General features: G+C 46.7%; 1 protein-coding gene across 2 annotated transcripts in view; it reads left to right on the forward strand.

The window, feature by feature from the left end:
* The window catches only part of LOC144139377 (hemocytin-like), a 224,618-nt gene that overhangs the window by 26,011 nt on the left and 179,838 nt on the right, over positions 1 to 18,769 (forward strand). For both annotated transcript variants that reach the window (XM_077671743.1, XM_077671748.1), the window contains exons 5-10: positions 11,200 to 11,295; positions 13,444 to 13,638; positions 14,031 to 14,251; positions 14,882 to 14,897; positions 16,702 to 17,075; positions 18,520 to 18,676. In XM_077671743.1, coding sequence (XP_077527869.1) covers positions 11,200 to 11,295; positions 13,444 to 13,638; positions 14,031 to 14,251; positions 14,882 to 14,897; positions 16,702 to 17,075; positions 18,520 to 18,676 — 1,059 coding nt within the window. The remainder of the gene's footprint in view (positions 1 to 11,199; positions 11,296 to 13,443; positions 13,639 to 14,030; positions 14,252 to 14,881; positions 14,898 to 16,701; positions 17,076 to 18,519; positions 18,677 to 18,769) is intronic.

An 18,769-nucleotide genomic window follows, 5' to 3' on the forward strand; every position in this document is an offset into this window, starting at 1 on the left:
CGCGAGTTTGATTACCGGCCGCGGTGGCGGCCGCCCTTCTGATGGAGGCGAAAAGCAAGAACGCCCGTGTCTTCGAGACTTCGGCGCACGTAAAAGATCCCCAGGTGGTTAAAATTAATCCGGAGCCCTCCACTACGGCGCGCCTCATCGTCTGTGCAGCGTCGGCGCGTTAAACCTCACAATCAATCAATCAATCAATCAATCAATCAATCAATCAATCAATCAATCAATCAATCAATCAATCAATCAATCAATCAATCAATCAATCAATCAATCAATCAATCAATCAATCAATCAATCAATCAATCAATCAATCAATCAATCAATCAATCAATCAATCAATCAAAGTCCATACTCGCGTTATCGCGTTGCTGTTTCAATAGCTTGACAAGTTAAATCAGCTCGCTAGACGCATTTTTGGTAAAGTTACAGCCAAAAGCCGAAATGTAAACAAGCAGTCACCGTGCGTTCGAGAAGCTTCCATTCATGGCAGACACGCTTAGACAGAGCTGCGCGACCTGAGCTTCAAACAGCTCGGCTTCTCTTGGCCAGCTTCTCTTTGACCAGCTAAGCTTTATACCAGCCATTTTTTCGTAGTTATACACTTGAGCATGGCGGTGGCTTACCTTCCCGACGGCCAGACCTCAGTATATAACATCAGAAAGCCAGCGTGTCAACTTACTCCTTCAGAACCACGCGTATAAAAAGCAAAACCGACAAACGCTGGCTCAGTATCACTACAGGCGTGCGTGAGAACGTCATCGGCGGGAAACTTTTGTCGCTGTCTCGCTATTTTTTGCCTGGCTCTCTATGCCGAACTTATGCTGGTATGGAAAGCTGCCTGCTCCGGAAGTAACCATCATCCTGGATACCTAAGACTAAGAGGCTACACTAGTTAGGTTAAACCATGCTAAGAAGGCTCTTGGGGACACAAACAGCACTCCCTCCCCAGAGAAAGACCACCCTGGTGTAGTAGTTGGCCGCCACCTCTCATGACTAACCAACTCAACTCTCGGCACTCAGTCCCCAGCAGCTGTAGAGCACCTGTCCACGGCGGCGGTCAGAACAGCGCTACAGCAGGGGTTGCTAAGAACCTCTGGGTCCGGACAGGCCGCCATTGGAACTTGACCCTGGCAACGTTCAACGCACGCACTCTGTCTAGCGAGGGAAACTTAGTTGTACTACTAGAGGAGGTCTCTGACATTAAGTGGGATACTACAGGGTTAAGCTAAGTTAGAAGGGCAGGAGAAGAGCTCATGGAGCTCACTAACGGGAATATTCTATGCTATACAGTGGACCCCAAGAGAAGAAACAACACGGAGTGAGATATTTAATTCACAGAAAAATATCAGGAAACATGGAGTTTTTCAGCATTAACAAGATGGTCGCGGCTGTTGCGATCACGCTAAACAAGCGATACACGTTGAAGACAGTACAGGCCTATGCGCCAACAACCAGATATGATCATGAATCAGTAGATAGCTTCTACGAGGACGTCGATTCAGCAATGAAGAAGGCAACAACGCAGTTCACGATTGCGATGGGAGACTTTAACGCAAAGGTGCGTAAGAAGAAAATGGGAGAAAGGGCAGTGGGAAACTTATGAATAGAGAATCGCAACAGCGGAGGGGTTACACCGGTGGGATTTGCAGAGAGAAATACTCTGAGGTTAATGAAACAATTCTTCTACAAACGAAGGAATAGGAAACGGACATGGAAAAGTCCCGATGGTACAACCAAAAAACGAAAGTGACTTCATTCTAAGTGACCACCCGGGTATCGTGCAAGACGTAGAGGAACTAAGTAAGATTCGGAGCAGCGATCACAGTATTGTTCGATGAAAGCTAAGGATGAATCAGAAGAGACAGAACGAAACTCGTGAAAACTAAGAAACCCCGCATGGAATCAGTCAGAGCGAGATCGCAGGAGTTTAAAAACACTCTTCAAAACAAATTCTCGCTGTTGAACGAGCAGAGCGAGGTCAGTGCAGACAAGCTGAATGACAACCTAAGATCGGCACTCAGTGAATCAGCAGCAGCTGTGGGAGAAGCAACATGTAGAGAACAAACTGAAAAACTAACTAAGAAAACGAAGGAACTAATTGCCAAAACGTAAGAACATGAAAGTGTCAAGTACGGTGGATCAGATTGAATTAGCCGAGCTGTCAAAACTGATTAACAGAAATAAAACAAAGACATTCGTGCATATAACATGGCAGTGATCGAGTAAACGCTGCAAATAGGAAGAAGCTTGAAAGAAACTAACAGAAAGCTAGTTGTCAGAAAAGACAGGATGTACAAAACTCAGAGGTGCGCAGAGATAAGCGTTATGCACAACTTGGACTAGATAATTGAGGTAGCAGAACGATTGTTCACCAGGCTGTATGCCAGTGACGTTAGATCAGGGGGAGCTCTTAGAATACAAGCTCAACTTGCAATGTCCCACTAGTAACTAGAGAGGAATTCGGAAAGGCTCTCAAAGGCATGAAAATAGGAAAAGCTGCAGGTGACTACGGCACAACTGTAGCTCTTTTGAAGGAGGGAGGAGATATTCTAGTGAAAAAGTTTGCTGTACTCTTTTCGGAATGCTTCAAGACTCCAAAAGTGCCCATAGCCTAGAAAAACACCAACATTATTCTGATTCATAAGAAGGGAGATCCCAAGGACCACAAGAATTACAGAACCATCAACCTACTCTCAGTTCTTTACAAGCTGTTAACCAAAGTTATAGTTTGCCGCATCGGTGACAGCCTGGATTCCCATCAACCCAGAGAGCAGGCTTGGTTTAGGAAAGGGTACTCAAGCATGGGTCACATCCATGTCGACAACCAAGGGATAGAAAAACTCACTGAGTACACTAAACCCCTTTAGATGGTATTTATAGATTATGAGAAAGCGTTTGATTTCGTACTCACCCTGCCGTTTTAGAAGCACTAAAGACAAGGAAATAGAGGAAAACTGCATAAGACTTCTATAAGATATATATAAGGGATTCACGGGCAGGGTAACGCTCCACAAGCAAAGTGATAAATTTCCGATCCGTAAGGGAGTAACAGGGAGATACCATCTCCCCAAAACTCTTCACAGCATGTTCGGAGGGGGTATTTAGAAAGCTTGACTGGGAAAACATAGGATTAAATATAAACAGGGAATACTTGAGCCATTTGAGGTTTGCGGACGACGTAGTATTGCAGAGTGACTGCCGAACATCTGTAAACAATGCTTGAGGAACTACAATCAGAAAGCACGGCCGTGGGGATAACAATAAATACAAATAAATCTAAAGTAATCAAGAATAAGCATTCCAAGAACGTCTTCTTCAGCGTAGGAAATGAAGCGCTAGAAGTTACAAAATATAGCTAGCTTGGACAGATGGTTAGTTCTGACCCAAACCACGAGAAAGAAATCCGGCGCAGAATAGGCGTGGGCTGGGGAGCACTCGGTAAGCACTCCCACATAATGAAAACTATGCTACCTCTGTCACTCATAAAGAAAAATCTACAACCAGTGCATACTGCCGGTTATGACGTATGAAGCTGAAACTTGGCGCCTTACTAAACAACTTGAAAGCAAACTTACGTCCGCTTAACGGGCCATGGAACGAATAATGTTAGGAATAACACTCAGGACAAGAAACGATCTACCTGGACCAGAGAACAAATTAGAGTTGACGATATCATAGTTCAAATAAAGAAGAAGAAATGGACTTGGGCTGGCCATGTAGTGAGACGAGCCGACAACCGGTGGACAATTAGGGTAACGAAGTAGTTACCAAGAGAGGGGCATAGAAGAAGGGGAAAACCAATAACACGATGGCGGGATTAAATACGGAACTTCGGGGGTAAAGTGTGGACTCGAGTAGCGCAGGACAGGAGCGATTGGAGTTCAGTAGGAGAGGCCTTCGTCCTGCAGTGGGCCTGAGCAGGCTGATAATGATGATGATGATGATTACGACGATGACGACGATGATGATACAAAAAGAACTAACGTAGACTTGTGAAATTTTTTTAGACGTGGGTTAAGGGTGCATTGAAAGAACTGAAAACTGCTGCACCCCGATAATAACAGCATACACCATGTACGGGCGTTTTACACAGGCATCTCATTTCATTATACACCCGCCGCGGTGGCTCAGTGGCTAAGCCGTTGCGCTGGTCGCGGGTTGGATTCCCGGCCGCGGCGGCCGCTTTTCTGATAGAGGCAAAAAGCAAAAATGCCCGTGCGTACGAGATTTCGGCGCTCGTTAAAGATCCCCAGGTGGTCAAAATTATTCGGGAGCCCTCCACTACGGCGCGCCTCATCGCCTGCGTTGCGTCGGCGCGTTAAACCCTACAATCAATCAGTCATTTCATTATACAAAATCACACAGTCCGAGGTGTTTAGCAGGTAGCGACAGGCTGTAAAAATGTCCCGATCCAAGTTCATGTTAAGGCTAAAGCCGCAGATCTCTATATTTTAGGGAACGCGTAAGGTACAAAAATCGTTGTGAGCTGCACAGCATCGTCCGAAAAAAAAAAGTGCCGAGTGCAGTAGGAGTGTCGGTGGAGGGTTCTGAGAAAGAGCGTAGCAGCTCTTGTCAGGTAAGGGAAACAGCCGCCACAAAGAAACGTGTGGCTCTTCCGCACGTGCAATACGAGCCAGTTGTATTAAGTTGAAGGTATCGACAGGGGCGAACAGTGTGCTCCTGGAGATGGCTAGCGAGCGTAACGAGCTTCGGAGCGGGCTCTGAAGGGGGCTGGTCAAGTGGTGACGGGCGCGGCCGCAGAGTTCAACAGAAAGACAAACAGCAGATCAACAACTGGTGCAACCAGGTTTTCACCTTCACATTCTTAGAAAGTTCTAAGCATCCCCGTAATTTTAGAAAGAGAGGGCGCGCAGGGAATGAAACCCCCTGCGTGTACTGTGATGAGCTGAATTTTACGGATCACGGGAGCGGCGACCAAAATTAACCGCTGCGCCATCTGGTTGCGGGACTCAGCTGTCGAGGCCGCTCACAGCGCAGGCGCGGCTTACCAGTTACCAGTATTGCATGCATGCCACTATCATTTTCTCCTTGGCCACTGCTTCTTGCTTCAATAAGTCAGCGCCAGGGAAAGTACGCTGCGTAGTTAGGGCAACACTGCCGGGTATCACCCTATCTCTGAAAACGGTGGGGCGCACCTGGGGCTCACCTGACTTAGCGTGCTGGGGCAGCGTTTAGCTCGTAGCATTTTATTAGTTCTTCTCTATCACAAGGTCCCAACGGGAAAAACATTGCAGTAAATACGTCCGTACAAACAGGCCAACCAACGTGGGTCCTTTCTCTTATCTTACGATGATCTACGGGTTATTTTGCTTGTATTGCTAAATTTGCTCCTGCTGCAGGGAAAAAGTGTCCCCTAATGATGAAATAGGCTTCCCATTACATTACAATTAATCCTATGCTATTCAGCTGCCACAAACCCCCAAGCCCCGTCACCAAATCCCGCAGTTGTTCACATTTCACCTTGTTCTACCACTTATGTTTTCGGGAAGGACACCCACCAAATAGAACAAAGCAGGTTATTAGGGACCAATGTGTCGGTGTGTGTGCGTGTTTTGGCAGTTTGTATGTTTCAAATAAATTTTAAACAGGAAAAGAATACCACACGGGTTATTGGTATGTGAAACAGTTTATATTGTGCTTTTGGAGCATTTTATAACTTGCTTCTTAATTAATAAAAGCAAAAAAGGCAGCCCACTAATTCATAGATGACATGAATGCATCCAGCTAAGCTGACGTGGCCATGTTGTTTTATTTCTTCTTTTGATAAACTAATGTGATTAAAATGTACGATATATAGCGACTTAAGATTTTTCCTATTTTTACGAAGGTATTTAGAAAATTAGCTCGAGAAACTAAACGCGGTCATTTCTAGTCGGCAATTAAACATAGTTTGTTGGAATTAGATTTATAAAACTTGGCATTAATTGTTACAGAATTATCGTAGCAGACAGAAATGTGACTGCTACAATTCAATTTTCCTGGCAGTTTCTTCGAACCTGGTTAAGCTGCTCTAACGGATTCGGAAGCGGTGCCTTCATGTTATCGTATTAAAACTTCGACTACTAAATATGTATGAAGTCGACTGAAGTAAAGCTCAATCCCGCCGATTAAGGAGTCGTTGACGCAGTCAACCTTCGTATAATTTCATTTGAAATGGTTTTTGAAGAATGCGGTTAACGAGCTCGAACTGTTCACTGGAACGATGTATTCACAGCCGCCGATATTTCCGAACGTTTATAAGTCCAGCGTGAACTAACTAGAAGGAGTACGGTAAACTCCGCACAGTGGTCTTTGAGGTCAAATATAGTGCATTGCTTTCTTCGACTGCACATAGATTTTTTTTATGCTTCATTTTCTGCTTAATATATATGATGCGGAGGAGTTGAAAAAAAAAACTACAAGCGTGAGATAATCACCGGCGCACCAACGCTGCCAGCTGATCAGCGTTACCGGCGATTGCACGAGCATGCGGTTTCCACGAAGGTGTGTTGACCAGCAGCCTGCATACGGGCGCCGAGGTTCCTCTGGTGCGAATTTATCGGAGCGTGAGGCAATCGCCAAAAAATGAGCGATAGCGGCATGTGCGCGTGACTGCTACGCCGCGCCGGCGCCGTGCGCGGTCTCGACCGGCGTCGCGCACCCAGATGGCGCAGCGGTCATTTTTGGCCACCGCTCCCGTGGTACGTAAACTTCAGCTCACGACAATACCTAAGTCACCCCAAGCGTGCCTAGATATCGTACATAGTTTGGTCGCGTCTACAGGTGCACCCATTGACTAACTGATAATATATCATAACTATGGGTATCAGTGTACAGAACTGCTGAGGTAAATGTTTGTAAACGTGGCTATGAAACGGACGCCACTTTTGGAATTTGAGGAAGTAACCTTCTAACGTAAAATATGCATTCTTTGGACTTAAGGTGTCTAGCTTACGACATCTTTCAAATTGCACAAAATTCTAGGCTACCTTCCAGGTACCGCTTATTATAATAATGTATTTGATTGTTCAAAACCGCGGCGCGCTTCCGTTGACATGACTGCTACGATCCGCGGTAGTGGCCGCTACGCCGTTATAGTTTTCGTCGCTTAACTCCTATTCAGACGTCTAATTATAGACATCCTTACAATGCTGTCTGTTAATTTAGCGTACCCGAACAAGCCATGGAACGAATAATCTGCCTACTTTTCATGTAACGCCCCTTGACAGGGCCATTTAGGGTATTATTAATAAAAAAATTAGTGCCCTTGCGCTGTGTGAAGAATGATGACCTGCGAAGCTGTACGTAGTCTGCTGAGAACACAAAACAAAACACGTTTGTTTGTAATTTGAGGCTGAGCATGCTTCTTAGCCAATTAGCTGAATGGTACTTTGAAGAGCCCAAGCTTAATTATAGCGGATAAACATGGAGCTGTCTGTTTCACTCTCCATCGTACGTATCTAACTGTCCGTGTAACACGCCCACCCAGTCCGCTCAACCAGTGAATACACCAGACAGGTCGCATTCAGCTGTCTGACGCCCACGTTTAAACCTACTGCCAGCACAACGGACAATTTATAAGTCATCAGTATGGGCACGACACAAATAGCTGCACGTGCACCCCCCCCCCCCTCCCTTTACTGCCGACCCCTGCACGCATGAACCTGACACCGGATATTTGCGCTCGCTTAGAAGTGACAGACACCACCGAAAATGTCGCTCTGAAAGCCCTTTAAGCTGAACAATTAATATTCGCTCCCGTCGGCGTTCCAAACTGGCAAGTTGGTATTCGTGCGGGAAGGATTCGCAGCTACTCGACAGGCTGGAACTTGAAGCGGTAACGGCGGCGGCAGCGGCAGCGGCTTTCTGTTGTTTTCGCGCCCACTCCTGCTTCTGTTGGTGCCGACGCTTCTTCAATTTCCGCTCTTCTTTCGCCAAGCGAACGACATGCCCCCGTCTAATAGAGAGTTGAAATTTGGGAGGCCTCGAGCTTTATTCTAGCGGACAAACATGTGGCCGTCCGTGTCCCTCCCCCGTCGTAGGCATCTTACTATCTGTGTAACACACCAAACCACGCCCAAACCGATTGATTACGGAGCACAGCTGACAGTGCGCATTGAGACATGAGACTTTCGCACTTAAATCTCCTACCAGCACGACGGGGATGCCATCGGCAGCAGCACGAAACCCAGCTGTGCGTGCACGACCCCTCTTTCCAACCTCAACCCATGCACGCATATAACGGCAATAGGTGATGGACGCAAACTCAGGCTCAAAATACAAACGCGAAAATGTCTCTCGGAAAGCCTTCCAAGCTTAAGAAGAATTATGGACTCACGCCGGCGTTCCAATCGGGCATGTTGCTCTTTGAGGCGTTGCTCTTTGAGCTACTCGGGGAGGTAGAATTTCAGGGGGCAGCGGCGGCGGCGGCTACATGTTCGGTCGTTTTAGCGCCCATTTGTGCTTCTGTTGGTTTTCCACAACCATGTGATAACGGCGCTACTGCCGTTGTCAACCGGCTGCGCAACTTGTGAAAGAGGCATCGATGGTGGCGAGGGACGTAAGAGTTGTGAAAGAGGGGTCGACGGTTGCGAGGAGGACCCCCGCAGTGACGCCGAGTAAAGCGGATCTACCGGAACGAAAACTGGGAGGGTTCACATATACTGCTTCGAAGTAATAATTAATTTACCGGTATGGGCAGGCGCTGAGCGCATTTGCATGCGGCTGGAGAATTCACGGGAAACAGCACGCCATCGTCTGCTAGTCTCGCGCTCGCGAGCAGTTGTCGCTGCCTTAGTTTGAAACCCGTTGCTTTGTCCGCCGTCCCTCGCGCCGGCATGCACGCTGAGCCGAGGTCACGGTGAAAGATGTTCTCTTTCACGTGGCCGCTTTCTGAGCTGCTGAAACTCTAAGGACTCCTTTTATAACGTTGGATTACCGGCGTAACAGGGAAGCTTCTATTAAAAATTTGACGTAGAAAACAAAATTCAACCAAATCATTCGCACCATTTTCTATCTGGATGCGGAACTCCGATAAAAACACGTCCTTTTTCACGATTGTCACTGACGTGTAATGCTGCACGCGAGAAGTTTAAATATCAACTAAAAAATGTTTTCTGCCAGGGATCTACCACCGGGCTTTGCGCCACCCGTGAAGCCCGAGGTAGCAGCAGTAGCATATGTGGGTTATAATAAATTTTCTTTACCCGCACCGCCAGAAGCACGTGCCAATGTGTGGTGGCGGTAGCAGGGCTGCTGCTGCAAAATTGTAATAACCAAAAGCAGAGATGTTTACTCACCGCCCCGCAAGGGAAACAGCTAGATTGCGACGTACCACGCTCGATGCAGCGTTAAGCACAGAGTGCCCTGCGGGAAGTTGTGTAGAGAAAAGACGGGTGTGCGGTTTTCCCAAAGAATGCCCGCCCCGCTTAGGAGCAAGCTACAGTGCAACGAGCTCGTGAACGCTATTCCTTTCTGTCTCTTGCCCTCACCATTCCCAGTATACGCAACGCCGTTTTAGTGCATAGCGAGCGTGTGACCGGCGCAGGCTATTTCAGCAAAGTGCAATGCCTACGCTTGAGTGCTTGAATACCATTCTGCTTACAACATATCGGCAAGCAGCAAGGTGTCCCTGCGAGTCCAAGCTTCTGCTCTTCTGTGGACAACAAATTTGAATTTCATGTTTTTTTCTCCTACCTTTTTAGGGGCGAAGCCCTCAGGGGCTCTGGCTGTCGGCGTCTCCTCTCGTCGTCCTCGTTTGTCGTCGCCGTAGTCACGGCACTAAAACACCGGGACACTCGTTTTCCAACGCCTCGCGCTAGAACTTAACGCGTACTAAAAGAACACATCAGAACACTCGTTTTCCAACACCTCGCGCTAGAACCCTTCGTGCTTCGAGCAAAACTGTATACTTCTACCCCCCCCCCCCCCTTCCAACGATTTCATCTCCGTTGGCGAAAACACCAAGGCGTCGAGAATGCACTTATGCACTGCATGCTTCGCCCCTACCGAGGTTTCCCGTTCGTGGAGATGGCCCGGGGTTTTTTTTTAAATACGTCGCGTGGCGTCGCTTGCATACAGACGTGACATCTATGGGGACATAGCTGGGCCGAAGCATTTGCAGCCGGACCAAAGCAGCGTGCGGTGTGGACGCGTTTGTTTCCCGACAATGCGGTTCTGGCGGAGGAGTGTGCTTACCGTGTTCCGAATAAATTTCCACAAGTTGTGACTCAACCCTGCACGGGAATTGTACAGCGTGCAAGCTAAAAGCATTCTGGGGTAGCGGCCACCGGCCATTTTTCCTGCTAGTTCGCTATTTTCGAGCGAAGTATAATTGTGTGGCTAGGGTTCCATGTACTGACCATGTCTGTAAACAAAAAGTTCACGTGTCTTTGAAGTGCGAGGTGTTAGAGAACGAACGTCCCGGTGTGGGTGCTGTTATTGCGGGGTCGCCATCAAAGTCCATACGCTGCTAAAAATCTTGATTGAGCCCCTAGCTTTCACGTCTCATCTCTTGGATGTATATTATTTGTTGATTAGTTATTAATAGGCACCATTTCAAGTCCAGTCAGTATAGATCTTATTCTTTTTTTTGCCGCTGCGCGACCCACGCCGGCCACGTTTACGTTCGCGCCGCCCTCTCTTTAAATTGTCGGTGTCCGTAGCGCTGGCGTTTCTAGTTTTCTCCCTCTCCCCGGGGCAGCGGTCTAGTTGCGAAGACAAGCTGCCATTCTGCATTTTGAATTTCCCCTTTCTACTGTCGTAGCAACGGAGACGCCCCGTATAGACCGCACTGAAGCTTCGCTGGTCATTTAGCTTTACAGAGTGCAATGGCTGATGAATTTTTTCGCATAATTTTCTGTCTGACTCTATATTACATTTCAATACACTCTTGTCTGTTTTCTTGTTTTTTACTCAATTAAATTAATTTAAGTCACAGCCTAAATTTTTTTGGGAGCTTCTTCGTCAACACCCCGCGTGGGTATGTGCCACCCCTTGAGGACGCCAACCAACCAACCAAGGTATTTAGCCCTGGTCAATCCCTCCCTGTGGGTACGTGCCAAAAACTGGGAGGGCATCGTCAACATCATCATCATCATCATAATCATCATCAATCGGCAGGGAACTTGCTATTGACAGCGGACCCTGAAGTGAGGAAAGAAGGAATTATTAGCGTTTTTGTTGCTTCCCTCTCAGGTGTCTGCCAGCCACCTTGTCTTCACGGAGGCAAGTGCTATGGAAACAATCGCTGCGTCTGCTCCAACCAGTACCGAGGAGATCACTGCCAATACCGTGAGTATTGGTCACAGGCTTCTTTACTGCAGCAGCATCAGCAGCAGCACTCAGTGCAGCATCGCTACATTCGGTATGCAAGTCGTTCAAAAGTTGGAACATGTGCCCATTGGATATGTCCCAGTGTATGCGCAATTATATTAGGGGCGAAGCCACAGCCCCTTAGAGGCTTGGGCTGTCGGCGTCTCATGTCGTCGTAACCGCTGTGTCATATAGTCACGGTACTAAAACACCGGGACACCCGTTTACGCCGCGCGCTCGAACGTAACGCGTATTAGAAAAAAACACCGGGACACTCGTCTACAGCTCGCGCTGGAACGCTTCGTGCTTCAAATACACGAGACTTTTACAGCAAACCTGTGTACCTCTACCCCTCAATGGTTTCATTTCCGTTCGCAATAACGCCAAGGCGCCAAGAGTACACTTACACACTGCATGCTTCGCCCCTCCTCTTGTTTCACGTGAGTGGAGATGGCGCGGGATTTTTGTGTAAGCGCCTCTCACCCCTATTTTATGGGTCAGGCTCCTGTGTTTCGAGGGTTATTTCAGTGGTTAATCAATGCCTAATCAAGTGGCCTTTATAGTAATTTTTAACTAGTCAATTGCTATCAACCAACCATTTTGTTCAATCAGTCATCCAATTTTCATAAAACAATAAAGTAGTGCCTATTATCACGGCAACCGCGACAATTAGCCTCAGAAATGTTTCACGGCAGGTGCCTGGGATTGGCTAAGCACGCCACCCGAATATTCTCTGGGACAACTATTCCCCCAAAAACTCGTTCCTACAGCTGCGCCTGTGGCGCTGTGGTACTGGTATAGCATCTGCTTTTAAACAAGACGGGTCAGGTTGGAGTCCGGTTGGGGGACAGTGTTTTTTTAGCTATTAGAATTTTTGAAGTTTTCGCTCATCGTTATTTTGTTAAGGCTTTTTTTATTCTGGTTATGACCATATCCAGAGGTCGACGCACACGACTTCTAGAATGGTTGGATTGGGTTTAATATTGGTTTTGTTTTGTGTCGTTGGGCTGGGTTAAGTTAGGTTTGTTGCAGTTGGGCTGGATTTCGGTAGGTTATGATACGTTAGGTGGGGTAGAATAGGTTAGGTTACGTTAGGCTAGGTTAGGTGGGGTTAGGTTATGTTAGGTTACGTTCGGAGGTAATATTATTCATGGAAGTTTAGGCCAGCCAGCTGTTATAAAAACTGCCGTGATAATTTCCCGGATGCAATTCTCGTGGTTGCCGCCAGATTAGACGGGACCAAACTATAATTTCAATACATTGTAACGTCAGCTGACATTGGGATTCGGGTAACCCCAGCGGGGCTCTCCCTTGGCTGAATTTTTGCGGGGAAGGGTGGGGGTAGAATGATGGTAGGATGGAACGGTGACGTACGCTTCGTAAGCGCTGACAGCAGGCGACGCCTACTTTTGTGCGTGAAATTGTTAGCGGTGCATTAACGTCAATTTCTGCAGCATTTTCTGTTGTGCTTAACATGACTGGCAAGGCAAATATATATTCTTTTTTTTTTTTGGAAGGGGGGGGGGGGGAGGCAATGGCGTTTGAGTGGCTCAAACGCTTACACCCTTGAAGCATGCCACAGTGGCGCAGCAGAAGGAGCCACTTTAACGCCGTATTTCTTCGACGCTCTGGTTATTCATCAGTTTAACGTGCCTTCGATCGGAATTTAGTAAATAAAATTGTGCAGTCAATATACGACGTAACAGACTGAAAGTTAACTGCGTTCTGAATAAACCGACAAGCGAAATTAACAGCAGAGATGAAGCACGTGAAAACGGCTATTTTTTCATTCTCCCAGTGGCACAATGCAATGCACTGACAATTATTTTTAATTCGTTATTGAAAATGAGCCGCATTTGGCGCCGAGCGTGTTCAATCTGCTTTGAATTTGGGATAGCAAAACTTCGCACTTGCTTTCTGAAAACTAGTTTACGCCACACCCGCAACACATTTTTTTTCAGCCTCAGAGATACATATGCAGTTCGCTTTTCAGAAGTGTTTCAGCGCGTTCTGCCTTAAATGTTACGCCATTTTGTAAAATGATCCCCCGTAATGCTAGGACGTATCTTAAACAGCTTCGACAGGATATTAAGTCCGGAGTGTAGACTATTTTTGTCGCGCACGCAGCCATCACCCTGTGCGACGGCCACATACTCGGTGCCGGAGGCTCTTCGTGGCACTGCAACCACACACACGTGGAAACCCTGTGTCGAGTATCGTGTCCATCAGGCTTCGTCTTCCAACCGCCCGGCGCCGCCGAAGTTTACCGGTGCAGTCTACAAGGGCGCTGGGATCCACCCTTCGTGCCACCTTGCGTGCCGGGTAAGTGTATGCTGCCCCACGTGGCACCAGTGATGTTTAAGAAGCCGCTTCTTGAACGCCTCATTACCCACGTAGACGAGGCTGCTTCGTTTAAAATCCCCGTTTCGGTGCGTGGAGGAAATCGCAACATTGAACAGCCGCCCACAACCGCAAAAATAGCGCTGTATAAGGTGAACACATGAGAGGACTGCGTAAGGCGCAGATTAAGACAGACCACTACAACCTTGTGATAAATGTTTTGAACAGGACGGGGAGAAAATAGATACTAAATGTAGGAAAAGTAAATATACAGTAGCAGTAGAAATGGGCGGGAACGCCTGCGAAAGCGCGCAAAAAAAACCCGCGTGAAGAATTAGAAATGCAGCGCATGTGAACATTTTTCTTACGTGCAGACTATTTGGGTGCCCATGCCAGCAACCTGTCGCATGGACATTATCATCAAGGTCAGCAGACGATCACCGAAGTAGGGGAGCACGGAGGACAGCAGACGATCGACGGCGTTGACGAGCATGGGCACGACCAGCACTCGGGCCACGGAGGTGGAGACACTGGCCAGCGAGACACGTCCAGTGAGTCGCTAACGGACAAGGGCTCGGATCTTCCACCACCAGAGGTGCGTCCCCACCGAATAGATTTCGTTGCCGTATATACCCGTGTCATTACAGATCTGCCACGAGCACGCTGAGAGCTTCCGGGCACTCTTAGAAAACACCGGAAAGGAGCTCAAAGTTTATGTCTGACGCCTACGACATTGTTGCAAGTGGTAGCCAGATGCGGATTTAACTTGTTGAAGTATCACTTCCGTGCTCAGAGATGGGCAATATGTCATGGAAAACCATGTGTCCACTGTTTTACGGAGTCGTTTGTTACGGACTCGTTTGTTACCTCGTTTGTTGCATGTGTGTGTCACCTTATCGCTCGTGCTCGGCTTCCACCTTTATGTACAGCCGGTAAAAGGCTTGTCTATAACACAGCTTTCGTACTTTCAGCCCTGTCCTGCCCCGCCGGAGCGGGATTTGAATAAAACTACTGCGGAATTCTGAAGTCTTAGCCCTTCGCTTTTGCCTCCGACATGTTTGGAACGAGTATGTTTCGGCAGTTTTCGGATGTAGCTGGTTGAAGTTGAAGTCGCTGTTATAGACAAGCGTTTTACCGGCTGTACGCAATGTTAGATTAAAAAACACTTCTTTTACCCGAATTAGTGCGATTACTGACGTCGTTCTTGTATCCTTGTGTTTTCCAGGTCCCCGGAGAGCAAGGTACGTGCCCTTCTTTTACGTTTGGGTGATTTTTAAAAGCTACAAACATATGAGCATGCGGGGCGAATAGTACTTGTTCAATAGCTCGATAGTTTAATAGTTCAATAGTTCAATAGTACTTGTAGTACTTGTTCAATAGCTCGAAAAAAAAGTTTTTTCCCTAACGTTCAGCTTTCTTTCAACCAACATATTTTCAAGAATTACGAACAGATTCTTCTATTGCTGTTTACAAAAGAAAAATATAGTAATATCTATGAAGTATAATGTAGACATCGCCAACTGCATGTCTCTGAGACGTGCAACTATCATCTCCAGATACTGTGTGAATTAAAATTGGCCAGGTACTCCCGGCTGAAAAGTTTAATTTAAAATGCCTTTTCACCTGGGAGTTCAAGTTTTAGTACACCTGAAATGAACGAAGGTTTTGGAAAGCTAATAAATAAAGCGTTTGGTTGGTACGCCTTCACATTTGAATGTGCTGAGTATCACAGCTAGATGAAAACACGAAAGAGCTGGCCAAACGTGTGCAGGGCGAGAGCTCGTCCTGTACATGTCTACTGTCATCCCGTGCCTATGTGGCCTTTCATTTCTCCCGCTAGTTGTTACATTCGGAGTGGTAAAATGTGGAAGGAGCTGGAAATTAAAATGTCGTAAAGAACAAAGTGCTTTGCTGGAGGCGTCATATTTCCAAATAAATATTTTTAAGGATGAACACTCTTTAAAAAAAGATTAAGGAAATGAATGACTATTTCTTGATAAAAAGAGCTCGATTACAGTTTTGGCAAGTTATGTGAACATTGTCAACATTGTTGTATGTACTAATTTAATAAGAAGCGCTCCCGACTTGCTGCGTCGCTGACTTGCGTCGACACAATATTTGCGGCACTAATTGTATCTATTTCAGGCTAACATAAATTGGTGACGGGTACCGAGAGCTGAAGCAGCAGTTCGCCAGGGTTTACATGGACGTGTGTTATTCTCGTTCCTTTAATGCGAAAAAGAAGTATACATAATCACTATCTATTGTGTCGCTGTCTCAAATGTATTGTTTTGATTGAACGTTTAGGGAGGCCTCTACGAAGTTAAAATTCGAAAACAAAACACTGCACATCGATCTTCCTTTTGACGTGAGGTGGAAACTTGGGCTAGTTGACACATTAATAAATAAAAAAATTGCGCTTGAGGGCAGAAGACGAAAGAGAATAGTAAGCAGACCCCGTGCAGACTAGCAAACGTGAGTTTAGTACACAAAATATTTGTATATCGTCGGCAAAAATGTCCTGGGAATGTGTGAAAAAAAGTAGAAACAAGATGGCGAAGCACGGTACTGTGATACTATGAATGTACAAACGAATGTCACCAGAGAGAAAACATGACCCAGAGCCAATAGGATTTTTTTTCGGTTCCAAAAGAAGCCTCTTGTCCAAATATGCTATTTTTTCTCCCTCTATAGCCACCGAACTAAAGCTAGCACGCACATAACATTTTTTTTAAACTTGCGTATGCTTTAAATATTTCCCCTGTCGAGGCATCCCTGCACCGTATGAAAACATTACCAGCCTCCAGCGGGAGCTGGAGCAGCTGTTACTGCTGGAGCGTCGTTATCAGCAGTAACAGCATGCTACCGCCGTGTTGTTACACCTACATGTCCTGAGCGTGACCACACTAGCCTCTCTCGGTTTCTACCGTCCTTCTACAGAAAACGATCACCCATAAAACACGAAAGCAAAATAAATCAATTTTGTGTCATGTGTCGCACTGACATGTCGCCGTACCACGTCTGGATTTTAATCTGGCCACGCAGAACCGCCACCTCCCTCGACTGGCGTGTGCAGCACGTGGGGTCAGTTCCAGTTCAAGAGCTTCGACGGCACCCTGTTCCGCTTCGCGGGGTCCTGCACCTATGTCCTTCTCAAGGACTGTGCGCAGCCTGGCTCCTCCAGCCAGTTCGCCATAGAACTGGAACACTCTCCTGGATGTCCTGGATCATTCAATTGCAGTCGAACCCTGCACCTCGTCGGATCGGGTCCTGGCGAGCGACTGAGCTTGCCTTTAGGTCACCCTCCTCCCGACGAGGCACAGCCGTTGGTGACAGCGATCCCAGGGCTGAGCGCTCAGCACGCTGGGAAATACTTGGTGCTTCAGAGTCCTCAAGGGTACACCGTGTGGATAGATGAGGTGTGTGAACGGCTTTCGAAGGGAGGTTCGTTCAATCGGTGCCACAGCACCGTGCAGCATCGTCATTCATCGATATAACTTGTAATATAAATCCGGCTCGTGCTGTAAAGAAATTCGTTCGACAGGGCACGGCCTCCCAGAACGGAGAGCTGGAAATGTTAGGAGGCATCGCCGGTTCACTCTGCAATGTGATAAAAAAAAATGGGCATTGCCGATATAACCTAATTGCTAAAAGGATGGGCAGAGCAAAAATAAGATAGCGTAGTAGTGGATATACGTTTCAAAAATAGCTAAAGTGCCCAAGGCAAGGGCGATATCAATGCCGGAAAGAAGCATTTATGTCAAACGATAGATTCAGCAAGTACATCAGTGTTGGGAAACTGAATATGTAAAAGCGTGGTTTTAATTCTATTCATTTATAACATGAGTAGTGAGGGGAAGTGGTAAATACAACGCTGGGCAAACTAGTCGTCTCAGAACGGAAAATTTGATAGGAGTGCAGAAATAATCATAACATGATATGCGACTAAGCGGTCCTAAAGACTTTCAGTTCTTTATCGCTAGCGGGAAGAGAGTATATTTAGAACCGTTATTGCAGCAACGTAATTGGACGCGTGTATCTGGGGCCAGTATCTGGGGCCAGTATCTGGGGGTTTAGTATTTATACACTTGCTTTGTCGATGGCATAAATAGGTCGCTCAAGTACGTTGCGGCGAAGCTTAACTATGAATTGTCTTGTGTGTACGGAAGCCATGTTGATACGGAAATACAATATGCCGTGTTCCATGTATGTAGTTATATGTATGTAAAATTTACATTTTGTGGTATTTAAAGAAATCGGCTTGAAATAAGACATCCGTTTGGTTTCCAAAAGGTAATTTTTTAGCTATTTTTCTTTTTTAGGTAGCCCACTGTTTAAATGACTGCTTAAGAATTATACGCTTGTATTTGGGTACATGTCAAGTATTTCTTTTAATAAAAATATTCTGTAAGCCTTATATTGGAGGCCGAAGCAAGATCAAGAATCGCAGACTTGTTTACCGTGAGGGATTCTGTGCACCTGACATTACAGTGGCCTAAGTGTGACCCTTTGTCATTATGTACTGTAATTTATAAGGTGCCGCCATCTACCGACAATGACATAGTAGACTATCCCGCTTAAATAATTCTATTGCGAACACAGGAACACATTTATCTGTGGCATATATCTCAGGGTCAGGATAGGCGTCGAGCTGACATTCAGCATTTATGCTAGTTTAAACACCATTTGGTTTTGAGCCGGCCACTTTTTCTTTGGTCCTGGTAATTTCAAACATAAATAACGCAAATGTACATGAACTGTGCCAGCGTACTCAAGTTTCAAAGTATCAACACAAATATTTGGTCCTGAATTCGCGTTAGTACGGCGACACCAAATTGCGGTTTCCTATTTTGTAATTTGCAGGACTCAGTTCAGATTAGAGTCACGCCTGCTCTCCGGGAGACGGCGTGTGGGCTCTGCGGTCACTTCGATGGCGACCCGTCAAACGACATCGCAGTCCTCGACGCAAGGAGTGCGCTCACCCCACGAGACTTCGGAATAGCGTGGGCAGTCGAAAGAGGTAAGCCGCTCAGTTGTCGATGCTGAGTTGATTGATTGCAGCGTTTAACGCGCCGACGCAACGAAGGCGATGAGGCGCGCCGTAGTGGAGGGC

Source organism: Haemaphysalis longicornis, unplaced genomic scaffold, assembly GCF_048455015.1.
Source record: "Haemaphysalis longicornis isolate Haplotype H1 unplaced genomic scaffold, Haemaphysalis longicornis Haplotype H1 scaffold_1, whole genome shotgun sequence".
NCBI classification, from domain to species: domain Eukaryota; kingdom Metazoa; phylum Arthropoda; class Arachnida; order Ixodida; family Ixodidae; genus Haemaphysalis; species Haemaphysalis longicornis.